This window comes from Babylonia areolata, chromosome 7 (assembly GCF_041734735.1).
Source record: "Babylonia areolata isolate BAREFJ2019XMU chromosome 7, ASM4173473v1, whole genome shotgun sequence".
Taxonomy (NCBI): domain Eukaryota; kingdom Metazoa; phylum Mollusca; class Gastropoda; order Neogastropoda; family Buccinidae; genus Babylonia; species Babylonia areolata.
Window position 1 is genome coordinate 157501 of NC_134882.1, and position 20390 is coordinate 177890.

Below are 20390 nucleotides of genomic sequence, written 5' to 3' on the forward strand. Positions count from 1 at the left end.
AAAAAAGAAACATGACTGCGAGGAGTTTACCATGATAACTGTGATGACTGTGTGGCAGTTTACCATGATAACTGTGATGACAGTGACAGTTTACCATGATAACTGTGATGACTGTGTGACAGTTTACCATGATAACTGTGATGACTGTGTGACAGTTTACCATGATAACTGTGATGACAGTGACAGTTTACCATGATAACTGTGATGACTGTGTGACAGTTTACCATAACTGTGATGACTGTGTGACAGTTTACCATGATAACTGTGATGACTGTGTGACAGTTTACCATGATAACTGTGATGACAGTGACAGTTTACCATGATAACTGTGATGACTGTGTGGCAGTTTACCATGATAACTGTGATGACTGTGTGACAGTTTACCATGATAACTGTGATGACAGTGACAGTTTACCATGATAACTGTGATGACTGTGTGACAGTTTACCATAACTGTGATGACTGTGTGACAGTTTACCATGATAACTGTGATGACTGTGTGACAGTTTACCATGATAACCGTGATGACTGTGTGACAGTTTACCATAACTGTGATGACTGTGTGACAGTTTACCATGATAACTGTGATGACTGTGTGACAGTTTACCATGATAACTGTGATGACTGTGTGACAGTTTACTATGATAACTGTGATGACTGTGTGACAGTTTACCATGATAACTGTGATGACTGTGTGACAGTTTACCATGATAACTGTGATGACTGTGTGACAGTTTACCATGATAACTGTGATGACTGTGTGACAGTTTACCATGATAACTGTGATGACAGTGACAGTTTACCATCATAACTGTGATGACTGTGTGACAGTTTACCATGATAACTGTGATGACTGTGTGACAGTTTACCATGATAACCGTGATGACTGTGTGACAGTTTACCATGATAACTGTGATGACTGTGTGGCAGTTTACCATGATAACTGTGATGACTGTGTGACAGTTTACCATGATAACTGTGATGACTGTGTGACAGTTTACCATGATAACTGTGATGACTGTGTGACAGTTTACCATAACTGTGATGACTGTGTGACAGTTTACCATGATAACTGTGATGACAGTGACAGTTTACCATGATAACTGTGATGACTGTGTGACAGTTTACCATGATAACTGTGATGACTGTGTGGCAGTTTACCATGATAACTGTGATGACTGTGTGACAGTTTACCATGATAACTGTGATGACTGTGTGACAGTTTACCATGATAACTGTGATGACTGTGTGACAGTTTACCATGATAACTGTGATGACTGTGTGGCAGTTTACCATGATAACTGTGATGACAGTGACAGTTTACCATGATAACTGTGATGACTGTGTGACAGTTTACCATGATAACTGTGATGACTGTGTGGCAGTTTACCATGATAACCGTGATGACTGTGTGACAGTTTACCATGATAACTGTGATGACTGTGTGACAGTTTACCATGATAACCGTGATGACTGTGTGACAGTTTACCATGATAACTGTGATGACTGTGTGACAGTTTACCATGATAACTGTGATGACTGTGTGACAGTTTACCATGATAACTGTGATGACTGTGTGACAGTTTACCATGATAACTGTGATGACTGTGTGGCAGTTTACCATGATAACTGTGATGACAGTGACAGTTTACCATCATAACTGTGATGACTGTGTGACAGTTTACCTTGATAACTGTGATGACTGTGTGACAGTTTACTATGATAACTGTGATGACAGTGACAGTTTACCATCATAACTGTGATGACTGTGTGACAGTTTACCATGATAACTGTGATGACTGTGTGACAGTTTACCATGATAACTGTGATGACAGTGACAGTTTACCATGATAACTGTGATGACTGTGTGACAGTTTACCATGATAACTGTGATGACAGTGTGACAGTTTACCATGATAACTGTGATGACTGTGTGACAGTTTACCATGATAACTGTGATGACTGTGTGACAGTTTACCATAACTGTGATGACTGTGTGACAGTTTACCATGATAACTGTGATGACTGTGTGACAGTTTACCATGATAACTGTGATGACTGTGTGACAGTTTACCATAACTGTGATGACTGTGTGACAGTTTACCATGATAACTGTGATGACTGTGTGACAGTTTACCATAACTGTGATGACTGTGTGACAGTTTACCATGATAACTGTGATGACTGTGTGACAGTTTACCATGATAACCGTGATGACTGTGTGACAGTTTACCATGATAACTGTGATGACTGTGTGACAGTTTACCATGATAACTGTGATGACTGTGTGACAGTTTACCATAACTGTGATGACTGTGTGACAGTTTACCATGATAACCGTGATGACTGTGTGACAGTTTACCATGATAACTGTGATGACTGTGTGACAGTTTACCATGATAACTGTGATGACTGTGTGACAGTTTACCATAACTGTGATGACTGTGTGACAGTTTACCATGATAACCGTGATGACTGTGTGACAGTTTACCATGATAACTGTGATGACTGTGTGACAGTTTACCATAACTGTGATGACTGTGTGACAGTTTACTATGATAACTGTGATGACTGTGTGACAGTTTACCATGATAACTGTGATGACTGTGTGACAGTTTACCATAACTGTGATGACTGTGTGACAGTTTACCATGATAACTGTGATGACTGTGTGACAGTTTACCATGATAACTGTGATGACTGTGTGACAGCTTACCATGATAACTGTGATGACTGTGTGACAGTTTTCCATGGACAAAGTGAGCTGTTGATACTGGAAAAAAAGAAAAGAAAAAAAAGAAAAAAGAAAGAAATCAAATGATACAATTTTATTTTTCATTTGTCAAGATATTTTTCAAGGAAACAATAGAGAAAGTCTTCAGGACCAGCACCTTAACCATACCACCTTTCATGGAACAGACCACAGTCACGAACAATTTGACCTTCAGGGTGAAATGCCAACAGGTCGTTGAACTCACCCCCAAGGCAGAGAGGTCAGAATGTCCAGTTTTAGAGAGAAACAAACTCACAAAAAGCCATCCTGTGCTGGACAAATTTCTTGTCACATTTCTTCCAGGAAGTTTGACAGGCGTGAGTTCTTTGGGCTGTACGTGTCCAAGACACCCCTCTCCTCGCACCTGCACTACTTTGAGCTGGAGGTGGAGAATCTGACAGGCAGGAGACACATGGGCATTGGCCTGTGCCATGCCTACTACCCATGTAACCAAATGGTTGGCTGGAGGCAGGGATCCATTGGGTACCATGCTGACAACGGACAGTAAGAGATTGTGTTGTCTTCATGATGATGATGGTGATGATGATGGTGATAATTTGGATACTTACATTGCACCGATTCTGTCAGAGACCTGGCTGTAAGCGCTTCCTTTACAAACACGGAATCATTTGCACAGCAGGCTGCCAACCTGGGTAGAGCCGACTGACAGCTGCCACTGGGCACTCATCATTCGTTTCCTGTGTCGTTCAATCAAGTTTCTGTCACACACACAAACACACTAATACAGGCATGTAACATATTACGAAAATGACTCTTTTGTTTATTTACCCCTCCTTGTAGGCAGCCACACTTTGTTTTTGGGGGTGTTCATGCTGGGTATGTTCTTGTTTCCATATCCCACCAAACACTGACAGGAATTACAGGATCTTTAATGTGTGTATGGAATCTTTTGTGTGCGCTTTCCCATGAAAGGGCTTCTGGCACTAGCAGGTCTGCACATATGTTAATCTCCACCCTTTATCCACCAGGTGCCATTACAGGGATTGGAACCTGGGACCTCTCAGATTGAAAGTCCAACGTTCCAGACACTCGGTTATTCCTCTCATCTTTTGGATCAGTGTGCGCGTTTGTTCGCATTAGTTGCGTCTGAAGTGTGTGGTTGTTTTTAATGTGTTTAATAGCAGACATGCTTGAAATGGTGCACGCTGGAACTGTTTCTGGTTCCATGACAAGTCAGACACTGACATGAATAACTGTGATTTTATTATCAAGTATGTGTATTTGGTCTTCTGTGCATGCATGTGTGTGCGCATGCATGCTCGTGTGTGCGTGTGTGTGTGTGTGTGTGTGTGTGTGTTTATTGAGTATGAGCTCATCTCTTCAAAATGTTCTATGTATTATTGTTATTAATGACTCACTTGTTAAACAGTGTGAGTTTGTGTGATAACCGTGTGTGTGTGTGTGTATGTGTGTGTGTATCCATGGTAAACTTTGACATTGTCATTTTCTAGTGAAATACTTTGTCAAAACGAAATTTGGTTGTTTTTCATGATCATCACCATTTTATTTTGTTGAAGATCTCAATCTAAAAAATCACAATTTATGGTTTGGTTTGAAGACAGCCTGGACTCATTTTTCTTGTTCACAAATAAAAAAAAAAAAGATGCAAATTCTGGACAGAACACATACAGTGACACTAACAACACCATCCACATGTCTACTGCATATGAATATTTTATAGTGGATACTGAATTAACTAGAATGAAGATGAAAGAGTAAATGAATGGACCATGTTGTAGTTTCTGTCAGCGTGTCACACATGCAGATCAAGAGAAAATGACCACATGTTGCAGTGTGCCTGAGGCAATGGTAATGTCTCCTTTTCCACCGACTTTCAAGAATTTCTTATATAATCGAGATATACCAAAATAATATGATTTGAATGGTGTTGTCATCTCAAATACCACAATCTATTTATGACACCAAAAAAAACATACATTTAAATATTAATTTTTTAATGTCATTGGCAGGTCTGCTTTAGCGCTTTTAGTAAGTATCCTTATTCTCAAACTGAACATGCTTGGTTCCAACCTGCTAACTTACTCTTTTTTTTGCACCTGAAGTTTTATATCATTAAATACAGAACACATTTTCACTTTTTTTCTTTTTTAATTTTTACTGGTGAAAGTGTGTGTCACAAGTGTCTTGAAGGCCTTGCCTCTTTTTTTCTTAAATTAAAAAAAAAAAAAATTCAAGATATCTAAGGGTGATAATGGGGAGGAAGCTGTCAGAAAATGGAGAAAAAAAGAGCAGCTATATGATTTATAAATGCTTCACTACAAAATCTTTAATAAGTGTTTATGTGTCTCACACCAGGTTGTACTGCAACAATCCAACAGGAACCAGTTCAAACATGAATGTGGAGGATGCTTGCATCTATTCTGGCGATGTGATTGGCTGCGGCATCGACATCAGCAAAGCCCAGCTGAAACCAGATGGCTCCCTTCAGCCACAGCAAACATTGCTCGTTTACTTCACAAAGAATGGAACACGGGTGAGCGCTAGAAAATGGAACATTGCATGCTGGAGTAATAATAATAAGCAGTCACATGGCACCACTTTAAAGGTCCATGGTCACCTGTTCTGTTCCACTTTTAATGTCCTCAAGCGCACATTCTGTTAGCCTTTAGCTGTCCATAAGTGTATTTGTTTCACTTTAACCTTTTCCATATGTTGTGGGTGTGCTCACACCCACACACATGGTTTTTGCTCACCCATACTCTCAAAGAACAAATTTTGCATGCTATACGTCATGGGTGTGGAGCCACCCATACTTACAAAGAGCAGCCATGCGTGACACACGTTGTTTATGTGACGTCACTCATGCGTGCTGGAGAGAGGGAGGGAGAGAGAGGCGTTGGTATGAAAATGCTTCTTGCCCACCGTTCGGATTTTGTGCCACCGAGATCAGGCCTTTTGTCTGTTCTGCATCATATCATGGTTCAAGACTGCGGTTTTACTCTGAAGTTTAACTCATTTCAAAAGTGGATATTTATTGTACTAGATAAAAAACTGATTTAAGACCAGCCGCTGTGGTGAAGTGGTTAGCGTCGCGGACTGACGTCTGGGAGGACGTGGGTTTGAATCCCAGTGGAGGTGGGTTTTTCAGTTTGTGGCTGGCTCCTACCCAGTTTTGAGTGTGCTGTGGGCTTAAATGGGGAGACTGGGACCACATAGTCGAGTGTCATCCACTTCAAGGATGCGTCTTTGGGTATGTTGGTCTAATTACCTGACCAACACTGCAAGTGTCTGTATCTCTCGGATCTGGTTAACGCCGGGATATCATTATGACAGGAAGTGTAGAGTACAGCCTTGTCACGCAGTCCCAAACCAAAATGGACCTCCATAGCAACATCGTCATCGTCATTGTCATCCTCCTCCTCCTTCATCATCATCAGTATAAACAAAACAGTCTCAAAAGCCTGTGGCCTTTCATGCCCTGTTCTCATGGTGACCTCAGTTTCAATACCCCTCCACATCTGTGCTTGGGGTGAGTCCTGTCAATGTCTTCAGTGTCGGCAGATTCATGGAGGGCTGTTGTTGGAGGGATGTGGTGGCGGTCTCCACTCTGGGAGGGACGCTCACTCAGTCTGGCTCCGCGACTAAGCCATTATTGTTGTTAGTAGGGGGCTTAGTAGGTGGTGTCCTAAGTACGTTAAATCAGAACAGGCACCACTGAACACCACCAAAGTGACTCGGCAGCAGTGCAGAGTCTCCTCTGGTGTGTGGCTTCCTGGCGACCCAACATCGATGGTTCCCTGCGGACCACCGATATGCTGGAACTGTGACGGATGAACCCGAGTGTAGCTGTGTATGGGGGAATCTAAATGAGCGGCGTGGGAGTAATGCCACTGAAATGTGACGGATGAACCCGAGTGTAGCTGTGTATGGGGGAATCTAAATGAGCGGCGTGGGAGTAATGCCACTGAAATGTGACGGATGAACCCGAGTGTAGCTGTGTATGGGGGAATCTAAATGAGCGGCGTGGGAGTAATGCCACTGAAATGTGACGGATGAACCCGAGTGTAGCTGTGTATGGGGGAATCTAAATGAGCGGCGTGGGAGTAATGCCACTGAAATGTGACGGATGAACCCGAGTGTAGCTGTGTATGGGGGAATCTAAATGAGCGGCGTGGGAGTAATGCCACTGAAATGGTGCAGATGATGGGGCAGAAAAAAAAAAGAAAGAAAAAAGATTTGAGATAAAAAAAAAATGTTTAACACAATTTTCAATGAATTGTTTTTCTTGTAAAAAATTTTTTAAAAAAATCATCAGAACTGATTGGTACCAGCTATTTTTGTCTAGTTGGAAAAGCCTTTTTTGAGAACTAGATATTGTATGTCTGAAATCTATTGATCTGAATCTAGTTGATATAGAAATTGTTTTCTCATTCTAGTCAGTTAGAAACAAAGGAAACCTGACTATGAAAAACTAAAAGAGCCAAGAATGCCAACATGTTGGTGAAGGGAAAGGGGACTGGCATCAGTGCATCAGTTGAACTCCATACAGTAAACACACCCTGCTCATGTCTGTCATTGCATCATGCGATAAGGGAGGAGGGGAGGGGGGAAAGAAGGGGAAGGGCTAGAATAATCACTTACATTTGTGTTGGCACTTTTACAACCCTTTCTGACAGCATATAGAATGGACACACATGCGTTTATGTGTGTGTGTGTGTGTGTGTGTGTGTGGAGGATGGGGTGAGTGTGTATGTACATAAACACACAAAAGAAAAACAGTGTTTCCTGTAAGCCTAAAATCTGATACAGAACCAAAAAAACATTTCTGTTTGTAATAGAGAGAACCAAAAAAACATTTCTGTTTGTAATAGAGATGCATCTTTTGTTCTTTGTCTATAGATCCCTGATCTAAATAGCATCTACAAGCTACAGCCACCAAATGTATCACTGCATCATCAGCTGATGTAATTTCATCACACACACACACACACACACACAAAGCACTAGTCAAATGTTGTGGGTTTCGTTCCACAAAGCATGGCTGGACAAGGACAGAGATTGCGTGCATGCATTTGTGTGTACGTGTGTGTGCATCAGTGTGTATGCGAGTGCGTGTATTTCCTGTCACAAATGGTGTCAAGCAAGGGTGTGTCCTTGCTCCAACACTGTTCAGCCTTATGTTCTCTGCAATGCTTACTGATGCCTTCAGAGATGGTGATGTTGGAATTGGCCTAAAGTGTCATGCTACGGCTGACAGAATGACAGACAGATGGACGAACGATGACAAAAACTCAACAATGAATCTGTCAGCCCTCCTCACCAGTCAGAACAACCAGATCCCACTTATAACATTTATTAAAAAAAAAAAAATAATAATAATATTTTATATTTTCGAACACGAAATTCAATAACAAAACAATAATGACACAACTACCCCTCTCACGCAATTACAAACACACACAAAATATAGTCTGCTGTGCTCAGCCTCTGCCGCCGCAGTCCAGAGTACACCAGCGGTCAGGAATGGATGGGATAAGGGAGACAGTCCAGAGTACACCAGCGGTCAGGAATGGATGGGATAAGGGAGACAGTCCAGAGTACACCAGCGGTCAGGAATGGAGGGGATAAGGGAGACAGTCCAGAATACACCAGTGGTCAGGAATGGAGGGGATAAGGGAGGGGATAAGGGAGACAGTCCAGAATACACCAGCGGTCAGGAATGGAGGGGATAAGGGAGACAGTCCAGAATACACCAGCGGTCAGGAATGGAGGGGATAAGGGAGGGGATAAGGGAGACAGTTCAGAATACACCAGTGGTCAGGAATGGATGGGATAAGGGAGACAGTCCAGAATACACCAGCGGTCAGGAATGGATGGGATAAGGGAGACAGTCCAGAATACACCAGCGGTCAGGAATGGAGGGGATAAGGGAGACAGTCCAGAATACACCAGCGGTCAGGAATGGAGGGGATAAGGGATGGGATAAGGGAGACAGTCCAGAGTACACCAGCGGTCAGGAATGGAGGGGATAAGGGAGACAGTCCAGAATACACCAGCGGTCAGGAATGGAGGGGATAAGGGAGACAGTCCAGAATACACCAGCGGTCAGGAATGGAGGGGATAAGGGAGGGGATAAGGGAGACAGTCCAGAATACACCAGCGGTCAGGAATGGAGGGGATAAGGGAGGGGATAAGGGAGACAGTCCAGAGTACACCAGCGGTCAGGAATGGAGGGGATAAGGGAGGGGATAAGGGAGGCAGTCCAGAATACACCAGTGGTCAGGAATGGAGGGGATAAGGGAGGGGATAAGGGAGACAGTCCAGAATACACCAGTGGTCAGGAATGGATGGGATAAGGGAGACAGTCCAGAATACACCAGTGGTCAGGAATGGATGGGATAAGGGAGACAGTCCAGAATACACCAGTGGTCAGGAATGGATGGGATAATGGAGACAGTCCAGAATACACCAGTGGTCAGGAATGGATGGGATAAGGGAGACAGTCCAGAGTATACCAGCGGTCAGGAATGGAGGGGATAAGGGAGGCAGTCCAGAATACACAAGCGGTCAGGAATGGAGGGGATAAGGGAGGGGATAAGGGAGACAGTACACCAGTGGTCAGGAATGGATGGGATAAGGGAGACAGTCCAGAGTACACCAGCGGTCAGGAATGGAGGGGATAAGGGAGACAGTCCAGAGTACACCAGTGGTCAGGAATGGAGGGGATAAGGGAGGGGATAAGGGAGACAGTCCAGAGTACACCAGCGGTCAGGAATGGAGGGGATAAGGGAGGGGATAAGGGAGGCAGTCCAGAATACACCAGTGGTCAGGAATGGAGGGGATAAGGGAGGGGATAAGGGAGACAGTCCAGAATACACCAGCGGTCAGGAATGGAGGGGATAAGGGAGGCAGTCCAGAATACACCAGTGGTCAGGAATGGAGGGGATAAGGGAGGGGATAAGGGAGACAGTCCAGAATACACCAGCGGTCAGGAATGGAGGGGATAAGGGAGACAGTCCAGAATACACCAGTGGTCAGGAATGGATGGGATAAGGGAGACAGTCCAGAATACACCAGTGGTCAGGAATGGATGGGATAATGGAGACAGTCCAGAATACACCAGTGGTCAGGAATGGATGGGATAAGGGAGACAGTCCAGAGTATACCAGCGGTCAGGAATGGAGGGGATAAGGGAGGCAGTCCAGAATACACAAGCGGTCAGGAATGGAGGGGATAAGGGAGGGGATAAGGGAGACAGTACACCAGTGGTCAGGAATGGATGGGATAAGGGAGACAGTCCAGAGTACACCAGCGGTCAGGAATGGAGGGGATAAGGGAGACAGTCCAGAGTACACCAGTGGTCAGGAATGGAGGGGATAAGGGAGGGGATAAGGGAGACAGTACACCAGTGGTCAGGAATGGATGGGATAAGGGAGACAGTAAGTTGGGGGACAGCACTTAACTCAACACAGCGACCAAGTTCTTCCAGCTGACGCTGTTTTCGCTGTTATCGTCGACGCGGTTGCGCCGCTGCCACAGAACACTGCCAGTCCCGCACCATGCAGACCTCCCTCCAGCCCACAGCCACAACCAGCAGAGGAGTGGAACCGTCCAAACGGGCACAATGGAAGAAAAAAACCTAAGAATGGCAAAGTGTCAGTTCTGACTCTGAAAGATGCTAGTCACACCCAACCTATCATCCCGCCCACCCAGCCTGCCGCTGCAATAACGTATTTAACTTTAATTCGATTTAATTTAATTTATCCCAAAATAATAAACATTATTAATATTTCTTCATGAACACAACCACAATGATGATAGGAACACATATTCAAGGCATCTCTTAACGTAAAATAATATGAACAGCTACAGCAAATTCAAACAAACATGCATTCACAGCCTCTGTCATTCCCTCCACCACCATTCCTGCAAGTCCAAACGACCAGCCGACCAAGGAAACATCACATACTCTCACCTCAGACAGGTTATGTGAAAACCTGGAACTGGTGTTCCAGCCGTTGCAACGCCCGCCGACAAATGACGACAACCTGCTGCTTCACCACGTGGTTCGCACGTGGGATTCGGGCCTAACGCGTTGCCAGCCTATCTGGCGGCTTACAGAAATATGTCAGCTAAGGGGAGTCTCACATTCTGGATATGTCGACGCATGACAAAGTACCAAACAGATGGCAAGCTGTTTAACCTCAGAAGGCTTCAAGCAAAAACGAAGGTAATGACAGACATCATCAGAGACTTTTTGTTTGCTGATGATTGTGCCCTCAACGCTGGATCTGAAGCTGACATGCAACTCAGCGTCGACAAGTTTGCCACTGCCAGCAGGAACTTCGGCCTTACCATCAGCACAAGGAAAACTGAAGTTTTCCATCAGCCAGCCCCAGGGAAACCCCACGTTGAGCCCAACATCACAGTCAACGGTCAGAGACTCAGTGCGGTGGAGCTGTTCACATACCTTGGCAGCACAATGTCACGAAATGTGACCATCGACGATGAAGTGAACGTCAGGATTGCAAGAGCAAGCGCAACCTTTGGTAGACTCTATGCAAATGTCTGGAACAGAAGAGGCATTGGTCTTGAGACCAAGCTAAAGGTCTACAGAGCAGTAGTTCTCCCCATACTACTGTACGCCTGCGAAACTTGGACAGTGTACCAACGACATGCCAAGAAGCTGAACCACTTCCACACAACATGCCTCAGGAAGCTACTGAACATCAAGTGGCAAGACAGGACCCCAGACATGGAAGTGCTTGCAAAAGCCACCTTTCTCAGCATCTTCACCATCCTGATGCAGTCCCAGCTTCGCTGGGCTGGACATGTGGCGCGCATGCCAGACCATAGTCTGCCCAAAAGGCTCTTCTATGGCGAGCTGCAACAAAGGAAGAGATCACGTGGAGGTCAGAAGAAGCGCTTCAGAGATACTCTGAAAATCTCTCTGAAAGCGTTTGATATCAACCCTGACTCCTGGGAGGAATCTGCAGTGGACTGTGACAAATGGCGCGCTGCTGTGCACAAAGGTGCCAAGTTGTGCGAGGCCAACAGGACTGCTGCAGCTGTTCAGAAGAGGCAGGCCAGAAAGTCACGGGCAAACAAGCTCCCTGACAATGGTATGCCTGTCTTTGTCTGCCCCAACTGTCAGCGAACATTCCGTGCGCAGATTGGACTATTCAGCCATCTGCGCATTCACAGATAGATTCATGAGCACCCCCCCACACACACACACACACCACCCTCCCCACATCCCCCAGCTGGATGACAACGATGGTCATCATCGATCTCGATGGACACACACCACCATGTGCATGGGCGGCATGTGTGTGTGCGTGTCTGTGTGTGCGTGTCTGTGTGTGTATCTCTGTGTGTGTCTGTCTGTGTGTGTGTCTGTGTGTGTGTGTGTCTGTGTCTGTGTGTGCGTGTCTGTGTGTGTATCTGTGTGTGTGTGTGTGTGTGTGTATGTGTGTGTGTGCGTGTATGTATGTGTGTGTGTGTGTGTCTCTGTGTGTCTGTGTCTGTGCATGTGTGTGTCTGTGTGTGTGTGTCTGTGTCTGTGTGTGTGTGTGTGTGTGTCTGTGTCTGTGTGTCTGTGTGTGTGTCTGTGTGTTGCCGGGCGATGAGAACATAGTGCACTCCAAAGGGCAGAGTGAATCATTTGTTTGCTCATTCATTGTTAATGTAAAGCGTTTGCTTTGTTTGTTGCTTTTAATTCAAAGCATGCTAGATTTCATGAAAATGACTCAGAATTGACTCTCAGTCAGATCTAAGTAATACATAATGTTTGGCACAAGAGGGCTGCCATCAACATGTACAGAACACATCAGACCGAAACAGACTTGGACTTTTCATTATGTTCAGTCGCGGGGGGCAGATGAAAAGAATGTGGCTTTTTTCTTTCTTCAGTTTTGTTATCAAATACATCAGCAGAAGCGTTGCAACACGTTGGTGTCCCAGCGACATCATACCTACCTTTCATGCCCTTTTCCTCCCCCATCTTTTCTCTGGATGTGCACATATCTCAGGAATGGCCTTTGGCTGGGGGTTTTATGTGGCAGTCATGCCCAAATAAAAGTTCAATTTTTTTAATTCTTTTATAATTTTTTTTATATGTATATAATTTTTTGATTTAATAAATTGGAAAAGCCCATTTACAAAGTAGCTCTAACATCCCTGCACTTGGCCAGTAAAGCGTTTGAATAAATCCATGCATGCAGGTGGAAACTGGACGTATGCAAGTTTGCTGAAGGAAATGTCAAATTTGCTTTACAGACAGATGTGGGTTGCCGACGGTAGACCCACGACATACGGCAAGGTCTTGTTTCTTCAAAGAAACCATGTGTTATTGTACACCCTTACCCACGATGTACGGCAGTGGGTTACTGTACACCCACGACATACAGGAAGGGGTTAGTTCCTATACAGAGACCATGGGTTACTGTACACCCACGACATACAGGAAGGGGTTAGTTCCTATACAGAGACCATGGGTTACTGTACACCCACAATGTATGGGAAAGGGTTAGTTCCTATACAGAGACCATGGGTTACTGTACACCCACGACATACAGGAAGGGGTTAGTTCCTATACAGAGACCATGGGTTACTGTACACCCACAACATACAGGAAGGGGTTAGTTCCTATACAGAGACCATGGGTTACTGTACACCCACAATGTATGGGAAAGGGTTAGTTCCTATACAGAGACCATGGGTTACTGTACACCCACAATGTATGGGAAGGGGTTAGTTCCTATACAGAGACCATGGGTTACTGTACACCCACAATGTATGGGAAAGGGTTAGTTCCTATACAGAGACCATGGGTTACTGTACACCCACAATGTATGGGAAGGGGTTAGTTCCTATACAGAGACCATGGGTTACTGTACACCCACAATGTATGGGAAGGGGTTAGTTCTACACAGAGACCATGGGTTACTGTACACCCACAATGTATGGGAAAGGGTTAGTTCCTATACAGAGACCATGGGTTACTGTACACCCACAATGTATGGGAAGGGGTTAGTTCCTATACAGAGACCATGGGTTACTGTACACCCACAATGTATGGGAAGGGGTTAGTTCCTATACAGAGACCATGGGTTACTGTACACCCACAATGTATGGGAAAGGGTTAGTTCTACACAGAGACCATGGGTTACTGTACACCCACAATGTATGGGAAAGGGTTAGTTCCTATACAGAGACCATGGGTTACTGTACACCCACAATGTATGGGAAGGGGTTAGTTCTACACAGAGACCATGGGTTACTGTACACCCACAATGTATGGGAAAGGGGTTAGTTCCTATACAGAGACCATGGGTTACTGTACACCCACAATGTATGGGAAAGGGTTAGTTCTACACAGAGACCATGGGTTACTGTACACCCACAATGTATGGGAAAGGGTTAGTTCTACACAGAGACCATGGGTTACTGTACACCCACGACCTACGGGAAGGGTTAGTTCCTATGCAGAGACTGTGGGTTGCTGTATGCCCACGATGTACGGCGAGGAGTCTTTCCTTCATAGAAACTATGGGTGTCTGTACACCCATGATGTACGGCGAGGAGTCTTTCCTTCATAGAAACCATGGGTGTCTGTACACCCATGATGTATGGTGAGGAGTCTTTCCTTCATAGTGTACAAAGGTGGTAGGGGGTTGGGTAGGTTCACACTCTCTTCACACCACAACAGGACCACATGGAGTGGCTTTTATGAAGTGTTTTACTAAGAACAGCACACAGCCCTGTATCCCCGCAAATCTGCTCTCCGTGTCGTCTCTGGCCTTTCCAAACTTCCCGAATCTCTTCAGAGGGATGAAGGGGAATCGGAGAACTAGGTGTGTACTTCGCTTTTTAACCCTTCCTTCCAACATTATCAGTGTACAACACTCCCCAATTGGATGAACCAAAGTAACCAATCTTGGCTGGTCTTGGAGTTGAGAGACTGATTGACATATCCGCTATTCCTATGTTGGTTTCCTCTTTCAACGCGGTTTGATCTGATTCGCCAACAAAACCTGCTTGTGTATACACACTGTGACGCCAAGTCTAACATTTAACGTCACAAAGAGAAGGGGGGAGGTGTGAGGAAGACAACATCAGAGCATCATGCCGACCGGGTCGAGGATAGATTTTGCATAAATTCCCCCTAGCTTCATCCCGAAGTCCTGCCATCCACCTCAGCAATGTTTGTGAACGGGAAGATGGGGAATGACTTGAAAGACAGGCCGCCACACGGGATGTTCTGCTCAGCACGGGGATGGCGGCAGACATCACGTAACTGCACGTGTTCCTATAGCTGGGGCGGGTGACGCGGCGTCGCTGACCAAAGAGGGCCGACTAGGGAGTGGGGTGAGGAGGGGGGTGGAAAGAGGGAGTGTGGCGCGGTGTCGGCACGACCTCAAAGACTGGACTTTGGATGGAGCGGGAAGGGAGATAAGAAGGAGAAGAGGGTGGCGGGGGTTGGAAGGAGGGAGGATGGCGTGGTGTCGGCGCAACCTCAAAGACTGGACTTTGGATGGAGCGGGAAGGGAGATAAGAAGGAGAAGGGGAGGGGTGGCGAAGGGATGGGGAGGGAAGGGGGAAGGGGGGGGGACAGAGTGCAGGTGGTGAGGGGGGGGGGGGGGGGTGACACTGCTGGCACACTATAACAATAGAAAGTATGGGTGTCTGTACACCCACTATGTATGGCGAGGAGTCTTTCCTTCATAGAAACCATGGGTGTCTGTACACGCACGATGTATGGTGAGGAGTCTTTCCTTCATAGAAAGTATTGGTGTCTGTACACCCACGACGTACGGCGAGGAGTCTTTCCTTCATAGAAACCATGGGTGTCTGTACACCCACGACATACGGCACACAAAATTTTAGGCGACGTACAGGAAAGGTTAAAGGCCCATGAACACATTTTGCTTTATTTGAACAGCACATGAATGCACATACTATACTGATTCTGATTCGCTGTTTGTTCTAAGTGGAGTGAGGAGACAGACAGGATAATGAAAGAAATATTTAGCGAGTTCGCTTCAGTCTTCAGTCTCTCACTCTCTTAGTAAACAGAAAACAGACACAAGGAATTTTCCCCTGAACCAGTTATAATTATTAAAACAAAATGAAAAGTGTTTTTTTTTTATCCACTCATGCACACTGTCACCTGGAAACAAGTTAGTTTAATTATATTTTTCTAACTCAGGAACAAAATGTCTTGACTGTCACAAGTCATAATTCTCGCTGTGCACACTTGCTTGATCCAATCCCAGGATCGAACTCAGTCCAAGGCCGGCCAGTTACGTCTACTCACAGTGACCATGTGTCAATGTCCACCCCACTCACTCGTGGGACACTCGGGCACCACCTCCTCTGTTGAACATCAGTTCCACAAGGGGTCCCTCCACTCCGTGGCTGGTCAACATGGAGCCCTGATAACACTTTTTCCATGTTTTTAGCTCTTGGCACACTCCGTTTAAATTCTTTCTTCACACTGAACAAGCATCCAGCTAATCCTTTTCAGTGTTCCCCCTTTCATTTAACTGTCCCCTTATGTTATTTTCTTACTGTCCTTTCACACCACTCATGCCTTCATACCATTTTTTTTCCATTGAACAATACAATATTCATTTAAGAGTCACTAAGTCATAAATTACATAAACAAGTATTAATTTATCAAAAAGCAAACATTTCAAAACCAACAGCAAAAACTACTAACTTCTCAAACTATTCAATCATAAGTTGAATTTCGAATAAAATTATCCAGCAACTAACCATTGAATAAACAACGAAAAAAAAAAACTTAACAATTTTCCCCCACCTGATGTTTGGAACAGTCAAGGCTCACTCCGTCACACAGACGCACATCACCCGAGCTCTGATGCATTCAGACTGACGTTACAGCACATACATATATGCACACACACACACATGAACATGCACAGCTCATGATTCACCCACACTAACCACGTGCAAAACATTTTTACATTCATACAGGTATTCTAAATGTACAAATAATATTTTTCGTTCTTCCTCTGGCCACAGGCATTCGTAACTCACTCTGTCACACTGTTACACTATAAAGAACCTAGGTTACAGATTCTTCGTGAACATACTTTCTATTACACTTTAAGGGTCCATGATCACACATTCTGTTTGACTTTAAAGGTCATGATCACACATTCTGTTTGATTTTAAAGGTCCATGATCACACATCCTATTTCACTTTAAAGGTCCATGATCACACATTCTGTTTGACTTTAAAGGTCCATGATCACACATTCTGTTTGACTTTAAAAGTCCATGATCACACATTCTGTTTGACTAAAGGTTCATGATCACACATTCTGTTTGACTTTAAAAGTCCATGATCACACATTCTGTTTGACTTTAAAGGTCCGTGATCACACATTCTGTTTCCCTTTAAAGGTCCATGATCACACATTCTGTTTGACTTTAAAAGTCCATGATCACACATTCTGTTTGACTAAAGGTTCATGATCACACATTCTGTTTGACTTTAAAAGTCCATGATCACACATTCTGTTTGACTTTAAAGGTCCATGATCACACATTCTGTTTCCCTTTAAAGGTCCATGATCACACATTCTGTTTGACTTTAAAAGTCCATGATCACACATTCTGTTTGACTTTAAAGGTCCATGATCACACATTCTGTTTGACTTTAAAGGTCCATGATCACACATTCTGTTTGACTTTAAAAGTCCATGATCACACATTCTGTTTGACTTTAAAAGTCCATGATCACACATTCTGTTTGACTTTAAAGGTCCATGATCACACATTCTGTTTCCCTTTAAAGGTCCATGATCACACATTCTGTTTGACTAAAAGTCCATGATCACACATTTTGTTTGACTTTAAAGGTCCATGATCACACATTCTGTTTGACTAAAGGTCCATGATCACACATTCTGTTTGACTAAAGGTTCATGATCACACATTCTGTTTGACTTTAAAGGTCCATGATCACACATTCTGTTTGACTAAAGGTCCATGATCACACATTCTGTTTCCCTTTAAAGGTCCATGATCACACATTCTGTTTCCCTTTAAAGGTCCATGACCACACATTCTGTTTCCCTTTAAAGGTCCATGATCACACATTCTGTTTGACTAAAGGTCCATGATCACACATTCTGTTTCCCTTTAAAGGTCCATGATCACACATTCTGTTTCCCTTTAAAGGTCCATGACCACACATTCTGTTTCCCTTTAAAGGTCCATGATCACACATTCTGTTTGACTTTAAAGGTCCATGATCACACATTCTGTTTCCCTTTAAAGGTCCATGAAACCAAGTTCACGTACAACACGGAAGGGCTGTATCCAGCAGTCAACCTTCACTTTGAGGATGACAAAGTCAGGCTTCGCAACTACCACTGCAGTCCAGAGTCTTTGCGTGTGTCCGCACACTCCCAAGAGGCAAAGGTAAGGCTTCTCTTAAAGTGTTTGACTTACAGTCTCTAAGGTTGAGGCATTTCTTCAAATGTTTGAGTCTGAGTTCTAGTCTGTGAGGTGAGACATATCTGGAAGTGATTGACTCTGAGTTTGTCTCGAAGGTGAGACATCTCTGAAAATGTTTGACTGCATTCTCATTGGGAAGGTTTGATATCTCTGAAAATGTTTGACTCATAAGTTCTAGTCTCTAAGGTTAGATATTTCTGAAAATGTTTGGCTCTGAGTTCTTGTCGGTAAGATTAGATATTTCTGAAAATGTTTGGCTCTGAGTTCTTGTCGGTAAGATTAGATATCTCTGAAAATGTTTGACACTGAGTTCTCATTGGTAAGGTTAGATATCTCTGAAAATGTTTTATTCAGAGTTCTTGTCGGTAAGGTTAGATATCTCTGAAAATGTTTGACTCTGAGTTCTTGTCGGTAAATTTAGATATCTTTGAAGATATTTGTCTCTGAGTTCTAGTCTCTAAGGTTAGATATCTCTCAAAATGTTTGACTCTGAGTTATCATCAGTAAGGTTAGATATCTCTGAAAATGTTTGTCTCTGAGTTCTCGTCAGTAAGGTTAGATATCTCTGAAAATGTTTGTCTCTGAGTTCTCATCGCTAAGGTTAGATATCCCTGAAAATGTTTGTCTCTGAGTTCTAGTCTCTAAGGTTAGATATCTCTCAAAATGTTTGACTCTGAGTTATCATCAGTAAGGTTAGATATCTCTCAAAATGTTTGACTCTGAGTTATCATCAGTAAGGTTAGATATCTCTGAAAATGTTTGTCTCTGAGTTCTCGTCAGTAAGGTTAGATATCTCTGAAAATGTTTGTCTCTGAGTTCTCATCGCTAAGGTTAGATATCCCTGAAAATGTTTGTCTCTGAGTTTTAGTCTCTAAGGTTAGATTCTTCAGTTTCTTCAATTTTAGAGTTATGCATGCGTGTAAATAACTGGTGTGAAAACGCTTAGATTTGTCTCTGCACAAGATTCAGTGCTATATAAATAGAATCATTATTATTATTATTTAAAATGTTTGACTCTGTGTTCTTGTCGGTAAGATTAGATATCTCTGAAAATGTTTGTCTCTGAGTTCTCATCGGTAAGGTTAGATATCTCTGAAAATGTTTGTCTCTGAGTTCTAGTCTCTAAGGTTAGATATCTCTGAAAATGGGGTCTTGTTTCTGAGGTGAGGCATCTCTGAAGATGCTTTTCTCTAGGGTCTTGTCCATAGGTGTCATTTTTTATTCAAATGAATAAAAGAGCCCTCAGTCTTGTTGAGCAAGCATCATGATTATGATAATGATCCTAATGATAATGATAATAATAATAATAATGCCCATGCATTTGCCAGTTTTGATGGTGTCAGGTTCCTGTATGAATCCAGGAAGAGGCGGACAACAAAGCGGGGAAGGAACAGGCCTTCACAGAGGGCTGCCACTTTCTGATCGTGGGCATGAGCTCTGATGGCACAGATCCCATGGGAAAGACGCAGCTGGTGCAGCAGATGTTTGACCCGGAGAATGACCTCTCTGCCCTCAAGCACATCAAGACAGAGATCTCCAGACTGGAAAGGTAGGTGACGTCACTGTGACCAGATCAAGTGATGCCGTGGCCAAGTGGTGATAATTATGCGCCCTGCTAGGAAGTCAGAGTGTGTGGGTTCCAGTCCCATAACTGGACCATATTTTTAACCCCGGCCCCCCCCAGCCCCCAAACCCTACCCCAGCCCCCTCCTTTCACCAAACCTTGGATAGTGGTCTGAATGCTAGTCTTTTGGGTGAGATGATAAACTGACATCCTGTATGCAGCATGCATTTAGTTCACACAAAGGAATATACAGCAGTAAAAGGGCTGTCCTTTGCAAAATTCTGTAGAAAAACCCACTTTGAAAAAAAAAAAATCCAAAAAACCCCAACAAGTACAGTTGCAGACAGAAAACATGTGTGACACTGCTTTGCAGCAAAGCGCTGACCTCAGGGAGAGCATCCTGAATTTCACACAGAGAAATCTGTCTTGACAAAAAGTAACACAATACAATACAATGCCTTGTCATACAGGACAAGACGCAACAAATATATTTCTGGGTTCAAGTGAGATTAAGACATGACAATGAGAACTGAAAGAAGTGAACTTTGTTTCCACACATACTTGTGAATATTGAACCAA

At 43.9% G+C, this 20390-nt stretch overlaps 1 protein-coding gene across 7 annotated transcripts in view; it reads left to right on the plus strand.

Annotated features, from left to right (window-relative positions):
* The window catches only part of LOC143283637 (uncharacterized), a 393825-nt gene that overhangs the window by 96319 nt on the left and 277116 nt on the right, over positions 1-20390 (plus strand). For all 7 annotated transcript variants that reach the window (XR_013055424.1, XR_013055425.1, XR_013055423.1 and 4 more), the window contains 4 exons: positions 3077-3277; positions 5111-5288; positions 18068-18211; positions 19609-19796. Coding sequence is in view for 4 of the 7 variants with exons in the window: in XM_076589820.1 (XP_076445935.1) it covers positions 3077-3277; positions 5111-5288; positions 18068-18211; positions 19609-19796 (711 nt within the window). In the remaining 3 variants the exon portion in view is untranslated. The remainder of the gene's footprint in view (positions 1-3076; positions 3278-5110; positions 5289-18067; positions 18212-19608; positions 19797-20390) is intronic.